The sequence below is a fragment of the Emydura macquarii genome, unplaced genomic scaffold (assembly GCF_026122565.2).
Source record: "Emydura macquarii macquarii isolate MOO-44397 ecotype Brisbane River unplaced genomic scaffold, CSIRO-AGI_Emac_v2 contig_1043, whole genome shotgun sequence".
Lineage (NCBI taxonomy): Eukaryota > Metazoa > Chordata > Testudines > Chelidae > Emydura > Emydura macquarii.
The window spans coordinates 21280664-21293993 of record NW_027131180.1 but is presented as its reverse complement, the minus strand read 5'-3'; the positions used below and the strand labels follow the sequence as shown (position 1 = coordinate 21293993).

The following is a 13330-nucleotide window of genomic DNA, read 5'->3' as shown; positions in this document are numbered from 1 at the left end:
GTCTCCTAGAGAAGTTGCATACAATTCCACAATAACATATAAATAGTTGCATTTTTAATGCAGCGGATCCCCAAAAGCATTAAACTTAATTCAGTAAAGTTTATCTTAATTCAATAAGGTTTGTCCAGGATATTGTCCCATCTGTCACAAGTCTTTCACATGCAACTTTTCTTCCTCAGGCAAGGCAATATAATGATCCTGCCATCTTTTGGCAAAACTCTGCATAATTATCACTAAGTTTTTAGATGTTTAAACTAATATTTTAAATTTAGCTAGTATAGATATTGAACCTGATCACCTAGTATCTTGTATTAATGTGTACACTATACAAATTTTGTAACAACCCATGAAAAGTTAAAATATTTATATTGCATTAGTGCAGAAGTGAGCTACTGAGCAAACATTGAAATGCATGCATGTTTCGCTGAAACAAAGTGACTTAACAAACAGCTAAAAACAATCATAATTCTGTGCAAGTCCTTATGTAGCATGCATGGAATTCTTTCTGTCCAACTGGCTCAGGAATTAGCTACTAGGAACTACTGCATTATTTACTGTCAAGTTACTGTATGAGAGGCATTTATGCAAAACGGGTAGTTGCTGGAGAAGTTGTCAAAGTGGGCGGACAAATATTGTTCCATTGAATGTGCACGATGGTAAAAGGTTCATTACAGAATTTGTGTTGTCACACACAGCATTATGGCAAAATCATCTTGGAAAGAGTAATTTTGAAAATGCAAATAAATGTAGGATATTGAAAATGAATATTTAAAACAACCCCACTGAAAGTATTGGTTCCATTACACTTGAATTCTATGATGGTGTTTAATGGAATTAACATTATATTTTACATGAAAAGATAAATCTTTATATTAATACTTTATTGCCTCCTTTTTTTTTTCTTTTTTTTTTGGACACAGAACAGATGCTTTGCTTGTGAAGTTGTCTGTACTAACAGGCAAAGAAGTGTTCTATGCTGCTATCTGGGGGAGTGTTCTGGTCAGCCCTTCTATAAGACTTCCTGCTTCTCTATTTGTTGTGAGTCATATCAACAGAGAGTTGTCTGGAAAACAACAGAAGTACATTTTGGGAACTGATTATAAACTCACAGTAAGTTCATTACATTGCAAGTGGGATATTCTGTACTACCATAATGCTGACACAGATTGGAAAATGTTATCCTTCTCAGTACAAATTAAAGTGCCAAGCTCTTTAAAATGACTCAGTAAGAGAATGAAATGTCTCTAATTCAGAATTTGCTTAATGAGATGACCATATAGAAAATCTCAATTGAAGTGGTAATAAAGAAAAATAACTTTTGCAAACTTTGATTGGTATGTAGAATGACAAATAGGTCATTTAAAAACATGGGCAGTGATACAAATAAGGAATGGATGGTGTTGCCCTGTTATGGTAAAACTGATTTAACCCTGTTGTTTAGTTGTATTGCAGTAGTGCTCAAAGAGCTCAATGAGAATTGAGGTCCTATTGTGTTAGACATTGAACACAAACAGTTCAAAATCAATATCTGTTTTACACTTTAAAACAAAAGGGAAGGGGGGTTGAGATCCAATGTTTCTTACACTTAATGAAAAGACAATCTTCTGCAACTGCTAATATTAGCTGCCTACCTATTGCATTCGCCTGGAAGTGGTTGGGTGAAGAATATTGGAGTCTCTCATAATTCTTGATTCCAAAAAGTAGGACAAAAATTTGAAAAATAGGAAATGAGTAGAGAAGCAGTGCATGAGAGAGTGAACTGCCTAAGGATGGCATATCCTTGATAATTTTTAGCTAAACTCCTTTGGTTAAACTCATTTCTGCGTTTGACTTGTGCTGCAATTTCTTCAGTTACAGGAATAAGTACAGCATTAAGGATTTGATTTGATCTAAATCAGAAAAGCCAAGAAATGAAAAATAAAGCTGACATTCCCTTCTTTGCTTACTCCATTTTGCCTTTAGGAATAGTGTCAAACTCTCTGTCATTATACATCAGATATAGTGCTTAAGATTATTTCTTGGTTTTTTTTTAACTTCTAAAAATGCCCCCATCTGTAACACACTGCACTTTGTGACATTATTTAAAATAACATGCAGCTAAACCAAACCAGCAGTAAACCCACAGAGAACTCCAGTATATATTGTCTTGTATTTAATATCCTTTCTTGAAATGGAAAAATGTTTCATAGGTTTTAAATTGCTTATCATTTTACCAGAAATACTGGAATAACTGTGACTAATTTTTTAATATCTGCATCGTGAAATGACCCATCCTGTCAGATTAGGGTTATCATTAGCAGGCAGCAGATATTTAGAATTGTGTTCTATCCAGGTATGTGGAAGTGGTAATCATTATATATGAAACAATACAAAGCCGAATGCATATTTTGTGTTCTCCTACTTGTGGAAGGAAAGTACTCTTAAATATGTAGATTTCCATGCTGTCCAAGTAAAGGTACTGATGATTGTATTCCTACTAAAAGATAATCTACTTTATTAAAATATTTAACAGCTATCAACAATCCTTATAACGTAGGTAATGATATAAATATAAATAAAATGGCATTATGTTTCTTTTTCATATTACAGGTGAAATCTTTGCGTGTGTCAGTATTGGATTCAAATGTTCTTGTGCAAAGAAACACTTTGGAAGTGGTTCTCTTCTTTTTCCCTTTTTATACATCTTTGGTAAGAGCATTATTTGAAAGTCATTATGATTTCATTTTATTGGAGGTAGGATAGGATCTTACTGAGTGAAGATCCTTGTAGGATCCTACATAATCTAGATATTCCTGTGAATCCACACCAGTTATTTTCTCTTTCTAAGGGTATATCTATGTTGGGGGCGGCAAACAACCTTGCAGCAGCCAGTGTCAGAGCAAAGTTATGCAGACTTGAGCTCAATTGCTTTATGCTGTGGCCCTAAAAATAGCCACATAGACATTCTGGCTTGGCTGGACCTTGGGTTCTGAAGTCTGGGAAGGGGGGTGGGTTTCAGACCCTGAGCTCCAGCCCAAGGAGGAACATCTACATACTATTTTTGGTGCCATACCGTGAGCTCTGCAAGTACAAGTCTGTAGACTCGGGCTCTGAGACTTGCTTCTGCAGGGTGTGGGGGTTTGTTTGTTTTTGTTTTTGTTTTTGAAATCCCCTGACTCCCTCCTGTAGACATACCCTTAGAGTCTAATCCTGCACCATGTACGGTGAATAGTTTTTGCCATTAAGCCGGGTCAGGCATCCATTTTTTTCCCCAAAAAGTCCCACGTAGTGGTTACCATTAGGTCTGGGACACCATTGGTGTTCTTAACCACACTCTTAGGTGTTGCTAACATAAAATGTGGAGAGCTCAAGCCTGAACAATTATTCATAGGAAACGAACTTCCCAGCTATGAGTTCTTAACTGGTTGGGGTTGTCTGGACTAAACTAAAATATTTACACAGCACCTACAAAATCAAATACTTTGTGTGTCATTAAATAGATTTTCCCCTGTTACTGTTTGCTAGTTTGTCTCCTGCCATCATCATTGAAGATGTCAGCTGATTTAATTTGTTAGTGTGTAACAAAGTTGGTTAACTCTTAATTACTCTTGATGTCTTAATTGTGGTTATGCAATAAAAATATGAAAATGACCACATAATTTTAAAGGAAGACTTCAATGGATCAATTTCTACTGAGATCATAAATTGCAGGTTAGCTAATGGTTTGTTCCCATTCTCCCTTAGTAGGCTAGAACTGTTAACCTAGTTTTTTACCAGTACTATGTCTGATACTGATAGCCATTAAAAATTAATTAATTGTGAATTTTGCAGTTCACTACTATTAAGTTGTCTTTTTTTCCTTGTCTAGGACTACAATGAAAGCGCTATTCCACTGCTCAGGTCTGATATAGTCCATATTCTCTCAGCAGCTACACAGACACTCCTGAGAAGAGACATGTCACTAAATAGAAGATTATATGCATGGTTGCTAGGTACTGTGCAATATGCAGTGACATTCAGTTTAAATATCTAATTTGTACTTTGTCCACTACATCTTAATGTCTTTAACAAATACTTCATATCCCCTATCACAATTCAGTCTGACTGTCTATAACAGGTTTGGGGATAACTTCAGTCAGAGCGCAAACATCCCTGAATTTGAAACAGAAATGATTGTTCTTTTATAGTCTGTAAATCTCTGTTCACATTCCATAGCACTTGAGTAGCTACAACAATTCTGTACAGATGCAGTTCTCAAACTGTAGTATGTGAGCTGCAATCAAAGTAGCACAAGGGTTGGTTTAAAGTAGTGAATTAGAATCTAAATATTATAACTACACCAATTAAAATTACAAAAGTGATACATCAGTAACAGTATAATAGTTTGAGTTACAAAAGTGATAACAATAATTACCAACTATTCTTCCAATTTGTAAGACTTATTAATATCAGGCTGGCTTCATGGTCTATTGTTAATGCAGTGCTCTATCCTGTGGAGAATTGATGTTGGATCCAGAGCTTCAGTCATAAGTCACAAGGCTGTCAGGATTTTGGAAGAGGTCCTAGGAAATAGCATGATGAAGTCTTGGCTGTGTTGCAGTCAGTAGCAACGTTCCCATTGATATCATGGAGCCAGAATTCCTTTCAGTTGTTTAATCTCTGTGGGGAGGAAGGAGGGTGGGAAGGGAGCGATGACTTTGATAGGCTCTGAAGGTACCTATCTTTATCTTTTCACTTCCAGAAGGGTGCATCAGGCTGCTACCATTTCCAAGATTGGGAGGGATTTGGTTAGCTGTTGATGATGGTGATACTTGTATTACCAGAATGCTTCAGAATCCTAGTCAATGACCAGGATTCCATTGTGTTAGGCACTATGCAAATACAGAGCTAAAAGATGGTGCCCACTCCAAGGAGCTTACAATCTAAGTATAAGACAAAGGACAACAGATGGATATAGACAGACAGACAGAGGGCAGGAGAACAAGGAAACAATGAGACAATATTGGTCAACGTGATAGGAATCCATCTCAGCACGCCGGCCTCCTAGCCATTACCAAGTTTTCTGCGTAGGCAGCCCAGAAAAGGAGAGTTTTAAGGAGGTTTTTAAAGGATGTTAATGAGGATAGCTTTGCAGATGTTTATGGGGAGTTCCTCCTGCGCATCACAAGAATGTGGGAGAAGGCACAAAGAGGCTTGTTTGAAAATTTTAACAAATGGGCGATGGAGTCTGGCATCACTGACCAATTGGAGGCAGGTGTCGACATCTCAGTAGGGAATGAGAGATGTTAGGTAGAATGGGGATAGGCCAAGAAGGGCCTAGAAAGTGAAGACAACTGGCTTACCTTTGATGTGATAGAGAAGAGGGAGCCCAATGAAGGGATGCAAATAGAGGGGTCATGCGGTCAAAGCAACCAGCTGGGGAAATGATCTTTGCAGCAGCCTTCTAAATGAATCTGAGTGGGGTCAAGATAGCATTTGCCTAGGCCAGCAAGAAGGATATTGCAGTGATAGAAATGAGAGCCTGCACAAGAGTTTTAGCTGTGTGGATAGATAGGAGAGTATTTTAGATCTTATGCAGAAAAATCCGCATGATTTAGTCATAGCCTGTATTAGAGGACCTAGAGACAGGCCCATGCTGAAGATGACACAGGTTACTTGGTGGTTGGCCTCCACATAAGTACATATTTTTTGCAGGCATTCAGCCTGGACAGGAGCATAAACTACATCTTGGAAAAATTCAGGTTAAAATGAATATAATTGCTTCTAGTACTTGTTGTATGGTATGTATGTTACATCAGTATTTTCTGTACTTATGATGTTTTTATTTCTTTTGTAGGCTCTGATATTAAAGGGGGTATTTTTACTCCAGATTCTGCAGCTTTTGAAGATCATGCCCTCTATTTTTTTGGAAAATACTCCAAAGATCTTTTAGTTGAGGTTAGTATTTATTCTACATAACTTTTGTATTCTGTGTTAAACCTCGGAACAAATGCCTTTCATGTAGTTAACTGGGCTGCTTAGTATGTCCTTCATGGCCTTCCTTCATGAAGCATAATAGACGGGAAGAGATAATTATTTTGCATTCATTTGACAGGAAGTCTGAACGCATGCTCTTTTGTTCCTTATGTAGGCCCTCAGTGTAAATGGACTCTAATGAAAACTACTGGTCACATCTTTGCTAGCCTATCTGAATTACTAAAAACAAATCCTGTTTATCCAAAACAGTTGTTTCTTGCACATATGTTAAATGAACTGAAAATTCCCTTGATTATCTGAACTAATTTATTCAGCCCCCCCCATTCTGTTTCAGTAATCAATGTTTGACTACTTTTGGCACTTAGTGCAAGAATCAAGACCTAAAATTATTAGTAAAATGATAGTATCTCTCCTCAGTAGTTGTAACATTTTGGTATTTTCTTTTAACAGGCTTTGATTGAAATATTACATCAGAAGTTCTCAGAGTCTGACTTAGAAGATCATGCATATCTGAAACCTTTCCGTATCCTAGTTAGTCTCCTTGACAAACCTGAAATAGGTAATATTAAATATCACTACTGACACACACTGCTAAGAACTGCTGTACTATAGTGATGATGTGATGTGTAGAAGGCTTTCTGCTAATCACCTCCAAATGATGCAGTCCCTTTTCTATCCCAGGCTTCAGCCCCTGACACTATATGGCAGAGCAGCCATCCATTTCAGCTTGAATATTCTGCTTAACTCCCCACCCAGGGACTGCTTTTTAAAAACCTATCACTGATCAGATCTTCTCTTTAGTCTTTGCCTGCTTCTGGTCATAGCCCTTTTCCCAGGCGGCATACCTCCCCCTGGCTGTGAAGAAAGCAACCAGTTCTTACCCCTCCCTGGTCACCTCCCTCATCTCGTTTAGCTAAGTTTCTTGGGCAACTCTCTTCCTTCTGTACTGTGTCTTTTTCCCAACCTTTGGCTGTCCCTGGCAAGCCTCCTCCACAGGCCCCTATAAAGAGACTCCCAGGCCCATCTTGCTTCTCCTGAGTCTCCCTTGATTGAGCTGCAGAGAGCTTCATATTCTGTTTCCTGCAGCTTTCATGTTGTCAGTCGGTCATCTGCTCAAGTGGTCCATAGTTCTATAATGCAAACTGGTAGTGCCTTGCCCATAAAGGGCCAGCTTACCCTCCTACACTATGGAAGTGCCAAGATTACACACCTGGTTTTCTGTATATACCAATATTTTGTAAAAGCTACTCAGAAGTATTTACTGTACTTGAACATGTGACACACACAAGACACTTATGAGTAACTTGTGGTTATTTAAAACTTGTGTAGTCTTTGGCAAGTTGTTGATTATAGAATTTGTTTTCACTCTGAAGGCATCTCATGCCTGTAAACCATCTCCTGTAGTAAATGACATTCTTTTTAATGCTGTGCAGGAAACTGGGCATGGTAATCCTGCTAATGACTATTTTATCACAGTATCTTCTACAGATGATGCCATGAATGAATAATTCACATTCTGAGCTTATAAATAGTTAGCTGATATCTGCTTAAATACTTTAGTTTTTGTCTAGAGGAGTCTCCTATTTTATGGATGGAGGAAAATACCTTTCTATTTGCTTCTCTCCGTGCACTTGCCCCTCTGTTCTTTACAAATTCCTCAGTACATCAGACAGCACTTACATGAAAAACCAGGCTGCTGGTGGAAAACCAAGATGCAAATGTACTGTCCTTTAACGAGTGAAAAATTTCTTGTACAAATTTTATTCAAGGTACTCAGTGTTCCTTTGTCTACAAAGGAAGTAAACTTCTTGAGTGATATATAACTGAGCACCTGAAGGAAGTATTACTGTGACAGGATGCTTGCTTTTCTTGTCCAGGGTTGACTTTCTTTTAGACACATTGTAACACAAGTAGGTTTCTTTGTGAAGGGGGCATTTTTGGTTAAAAATACGTATGATATAGGTTGCTGCACTTTTACAGCCTTTTGTTATGTATAAGCACTGTTTGATATATTTGATTTGTTGGGGGGGTTTTAAATTGCTGAGCAGGAAAACGCTGTTAAATAAAAATATAGGATTAATCAAATAGTCCATATCCTAATGTAGAAAATGGATATTAAACTATAATCCAGGAACAAAAGTAGTGAACTAAAACTGATTTTGTGGGTTAGATGAATGCAGAACAGAACTATTCCTGTTTCTGTAGCACTCAAAAAATGAAGTACAGCTTCTTGAGCCTTATAAGTCAATGTGAATTCGACATTTAATTTCAAAACCAATGTTTTACAAAGATACTTACTATGCAACAAAGCATAACATAAAGAGAATATTTTTCTTCAAAGCAGTGTGACCTAGTGGATGTAGCACTGAACTGGGACTCAGGAAACTTGGGTTCTATTCATGGCTCACCTACTGGCCTGTTGGATAATCATGGGCAGGTCACTTCACTTCTCTGTGCCTCAGTTTTCCCATCTATATCACGGAAATAATTACGCTGTCCTCCTTTGTAAAGTGCCTTGAAATCTATGAACAAAAAGCACTATATAAGGGTAAAGTATTATTCCTATGTAGCTTCTTCAGACTCATGGCTTGATCTGAGATGTTCTGTTAACATTATGGACTTGCTTTTCAGAAGTGCTGAACACCCACAATTCCAATTAAAGTCAATGGGAACGTCAGTTGCCAGTAGTTCTGAAAATCAGGCCCTCCTTACAGTATTTCTGATCCCCTTTTTCCTTGGTATGCTTTTTTCCTCTTCTCCATGTGTTAACCTGTGTGATCCTACCAACTTTTCAAATTTCCATCCATGGAGTCAAAGATTTCATTCTGATACCAGCATATTAAACTGGCAGTGGAAACACCCTGAATCTGGACTCTGAGGTTTGACAACACAATTGTCATTTGAGACATGCATGCTGTATGTTAAATATGCCATTAGCGCACATTTATATACATGTCTGAAGTGATTTAAAACTAATGTAGACATTCATAAGCAACTATCTTGTGATCTTCTAAAGTGAAATGTGGAATAAACAGCCCAGCTTTTCAAGCAACTTCACAAAAAAAATTGTAGAATTCTGGCAATCTCCCATACTACGAAGGTGTACAAAACTAAATTATTTAATACACAAATTTCTGATCTCACAAGTGGAATCTGTTTAGTAGTTTAAAATGTCATATAAAATAGTCCCATCTCCATACTTTACATAAGTAACTATGGGTTAGAACATTTTCTTTATAATCAGAAGTTCCGTTTTAGATTGAAATCAATTAGTACAGTAGTTGGTTTGGGGTACTTACTGGATTTATTTTTCCTTTGATTGCAGGGCCACAAGTTGTTGGGGATTTGTTCCTTGAAGTGATTCGAGCCTTTTATTCTTATTGCAAGGATGCACTGGGTTCTGATCTTAAACTTAGCTACAGTCAAAGTGGCAATGTACTTACAAGGTATACTGTAACCATTTTCAACTAATAGTTGAAACTATTTCTTTCATAAAAAAGTTTAGTACTCAAGTAAACTATTCAATAATCACATTGGGTAAACCTAACCTGTTTATTAATAGCATAAGTTCTAACAGTCTTTTTTTGATGTAAAAAGACTGAAAATCATTATTTTTTTATCTATTTTGTCTTTACATTTCCTATCTTGAATTCTCCTTTAGCATCACAGGATTGCTCTCTGCCATGGATTTGAGATCATTGACTTAGATTCTTGGCTGATAACATCAGATTTATTACATAAATGTGTTGACAGAAATCAACGTTTTAGTTCACAAAATCAAATTAAATGTTAACAATTCCTCTTGTCTTTCAGAAACACTTGCACAATTTAGCTATTCCAAAATTGGTTGTTTTTAATTTGTGAATTAAGGAACTTCATGTCTCTTCTTCTGGCCAAGTTTCTAAGAACAGATCAAATAATACAAAAATCTGTATACTTGTTGTTTAGTCTTCACTGATTGTTTGTTCTTCTTACAGTGCAATCAAAGAGAATAAAAGTGCCTCAGAAATTGTTAAAACAGTCAACTTGTTGATCACATCCCTAAGCACAGATTTTCTATGGGATTACATGACCCGATGTTTTGAGGACTGCTTCAGGTACTTATGCTATTTGGCATTAATGCAAAAATAAGAATTACATAGCTAGGACAACAGAGAAGTGTCAATGAAAGATTCAAATGCCAATGTTGTGATCTTAATCAAAGGGGCAGAGAGGCATGGTTAGATCCTAAACTAACCATCTAATGCAAATTGTTAGATCTGAGGCAGTTGTTTACCTATCTAACTACAAAATAAATTGCATGTTGTGTTTTTGGAAACAGTGACCAAGTCATGGCAGTTGTTCCTCCAGAAAACAAGCATGTTCATAAGTAGAAAGCAAGGAAATCACATGGGATAGGATCATACGTTAAGATGATCCCTCCTGGCCACTTTGTTTGTTCAGCCAAAGTACATAAAAATACAGAATAGAGCATACAGAAGGATCCGGCCTCCTGTCTTCTCACATTCTATGTAGAAATGAAATTAACCATGTTTAAGAGGCACACAAGGTGGCCAATATTTTGTGTTTATAGTAGGTGAGCCTGTTTAACTATAATCAAAATTTTAATGGAAAATGCTTCCTCCAAAGTGCGCATGTGACGCACTGTTTGCCACTCACGGCCCGATGGGTGCTTCCTTCTGGTGTTCTGGGAATTAGCTCGTGGTGACGCCCTTGTCTGCAGCCTGTGCTCCGTCACTCTCCCCTTCCTGCCATTGTCAGGGCTCTCTGCCGTCTTTGAGGCTTGGCCCTCTGGCCAAGCACAGTCTGTGTTCCTCCCCCTTTCCCCCTCTTCCGGGGGGGATTTCTGCAATTCCTTTTCCCCCACTTGTTTCAGTGGCCTCTGTAGTCCACTGCCACTCCACTGGCGACCTAGGGGAGACGGGGTGTGGCCCCGCAGCCTTTCCCTGCCCTCCTCCTTCTCCCTTGTATCAGGGCCTCAGTACCTCCTCCACCCTTGTATCAGAGTGCTCAAATTACTGGGCAGACAGCCTTCCCTCTCTGAGCTTCTGGGAGTGACTGCCCTGCTCTGCTCTGCTTGCTACTCCCCTTTTTATACTGGGCTTCTGGATCTTGATTGACTGCTCCTTGCCCAGTCCTCCTTAACCCCCTCTTGACCAGTGCAGGATAGGCACCCTGCCACAGTGCAGTTAAGAATGAGATTGTGTTTTCATTCTAAACCTAATTAGATAATTGAAAGGAGGTGTCATGTCAGTCAGCATAGTATTTAAACTCCAAAACTAGCATAACTAGTGCTTGAAATGAGCCAGTATTTATTGGTGTGGCATAACAACTCTCTTTCTTTACTCTGCTCCTGTCCTTGCGAGTTTCGTAACTTTGTCTTCAGATGATGAAATTCCCAGAAAATATCCCTTTATATACTAGGCTACTAATAGTTGAGGGTTTTCTCACACAGCAAAGAGAAATTAGACTAATGGATAACATTGCTGAGTATCTAATATGAATCTTGAAGAAGTTGGTGCTTATCTTGATCAGGATAATACAGTACCTTATTGTACTTCTGTTAATTATCATATGATAAGATTCTAAACTGCATACAACTTTGTGATTAAAAAGAAATGTTGATAAGAACTTGACTTAAATAGCCAAGCTGATGGACACAAATCTCCCTTCTTGGCTTGTGTAGTTAGCATGAATGCCAATATAACGTACGTTTAAGTTTTTCTAAAAGAAATACAAACAACATGGTAAACCATGTGTATTTTGAAAGAACACACTTTCTCTTTCAATGCCAGAAATAAATCCATGCAGACAAGATACCCTACTGAGAATGTCAGCACGCCTCCTACGATTTCAGAGCTCTGCACACTGCTACTATTCCTTCTTGATGTGATTCCTTTGGTAAGACAAGCTTGACCTAAAGTTAATCATTCAGAGTCATAGCTTTCATTTCCTTTCTCTTTTATCAGATAAGTTTAAGTTACACGGAAGCATTGTTTTTATTTTGGTGGATACATTTTATGGGGAGACTATATTTTCATTTGAAAAGAAAACAGATGAATAAACACATGATCCTTTGAGCCAGATCCTGCCCACTCTTAGTCATGTGAGGAGTTCCATCCAAGACCACATAATGCCATGCAAACCAAGAGCAGAACTTTGTTCTTGGTCTTCTCAGCATGTATATAATTGAGGTGTTGGGTGTGGTGGTGGGGGTACTATCAGCATTGTATGTAACATGTCCTCTTAATCAGAATGGGTTTGGGCTTCTTAGTAATAGACTAGAATCTTTGTAAATTATCTGACAAATATATAAGTTCAGTCTCAAAATACCAACACTCCCTGGAAAATCAGTGTATCGATTAAGTGACTTACATACTAACAATGCACTTACAAAAAGAAAAGAGAAAATCACTGACATTTTCTAATTATAACTGGATACCTATAATAAAACAGTAATTTATTGAAATGGAAATCAGAACTGTCATGCATGTATTAATTTATCAGTCTTGCAAAGTTCTGTATGTCCACTTGCTTGTGGTGATTACTTTTCATTTTACTTTCTCATCAAAAAAAAAAGTTCATTAACAGTATCCTATTTTAAAGGATAAAGAAGTCATGTATTGTCAAATTCCCCCCTTTGCTGCTTGGGTGGATAAACTACTTGGGGTCTTTTGCAAGGCTATTATTTGTAGTCAAATTCCATTCAACCCTAAGATGTGGTTCTACATTCAGCATTAAGAGTGGAGTAGTAGCACTATTTAAGGCAATCATATACAACTTAACTCAGTGTGCACATTATGCTCACTGATGTTAGACTTTATATTAGGCAGTTTGACAGTGGTAAAATCCATTTCTGTCTGCTAAACTGTTTTGTATTTTAACTATTTTAAATCCCTGTTTATTTTAGGAACTTTACTCTGAAGTGCAGACTCAGTATCTCCCACAGATGCTCAGTTACATGGTACAGTCTCTTCTGGAGAATGTGGAGACTCTGAGTTTACCAGAACTCACTCATGCTTTAAAGACCTGCTTCAAAGTGCTTAGCAAAGTACAAATGCCTCCTGCCTACTTGGATAATGAGACTGGAAGTGGAAACTCGGTAGGGATTGCTGCAAGGTCTATTGCATATTTGCTTATAAATAACTATTCACAAATTAAAAGTGTATTCTCTCATAAAAGGGTTTTCATTATTAAAATAAGATATGCTACTAACTTTTCTACTATAACTGAAACTTAGATTACTCATCTCAGCAGTATACAGTTTCTTGAGTCTTATCTATTTAGGCCCCTTTCACGGGCTCTGAACCACTTTGTGCCATGTATCCGAGCTGGTCTTATTTTGGGAACCCACCCCAACCTTAGTTGAGTTGTG

At 37.6% G+C, this 13330-nt stretch overlaps 1 protein-coding gene across 2 annotated transcripts in view; it reads left to right on the top strand.

Moving 5' to 3' along the window:
* The window catches only part of DOP1B (DOP1 leucine zipper like protein B), a 91836-nt gene that overhangs the window by 27552 nt on the left and 50954 nt on the right, over positions 1 to 13330 (top strand). For both annotated transcript variants that reach the window (XM_067545290.1, XM_067545291.1), the window contains 9 exons: positions 921 to 1110; positions 2590 to 2688; positions 3848 to 3971; positions 5816 to 5916; positions 6406 to 6514; positions 9281 to 9401; positions 9933 to 10052; positions 11751 to 11856; positions 12866 to 13057. In XM_067545290.1, the coding sequence (XP_067401391.1) occupies positions 921 to 1110; positions 2590 to 2688; positions 3848 to 3971; positions 5816 to 5916; positions 6406 to 6514; positions 9281 to 9401; positions 9933 to 10052; positions 11751 to 11856; positions 12866 to 13057 (1162 nt within the window). The remainder of the gene's footprint in view (positions 1 to 920; positions 1111 to 2589; positions 2689 to 3847; positions 3972 to 5815; positions 5917 to 6405; positions 6515 to 9280; positions 9402 to 9932; positions 10053 to 11750; positions 11857 to 12865; positions 13058 to 13330) is intronic.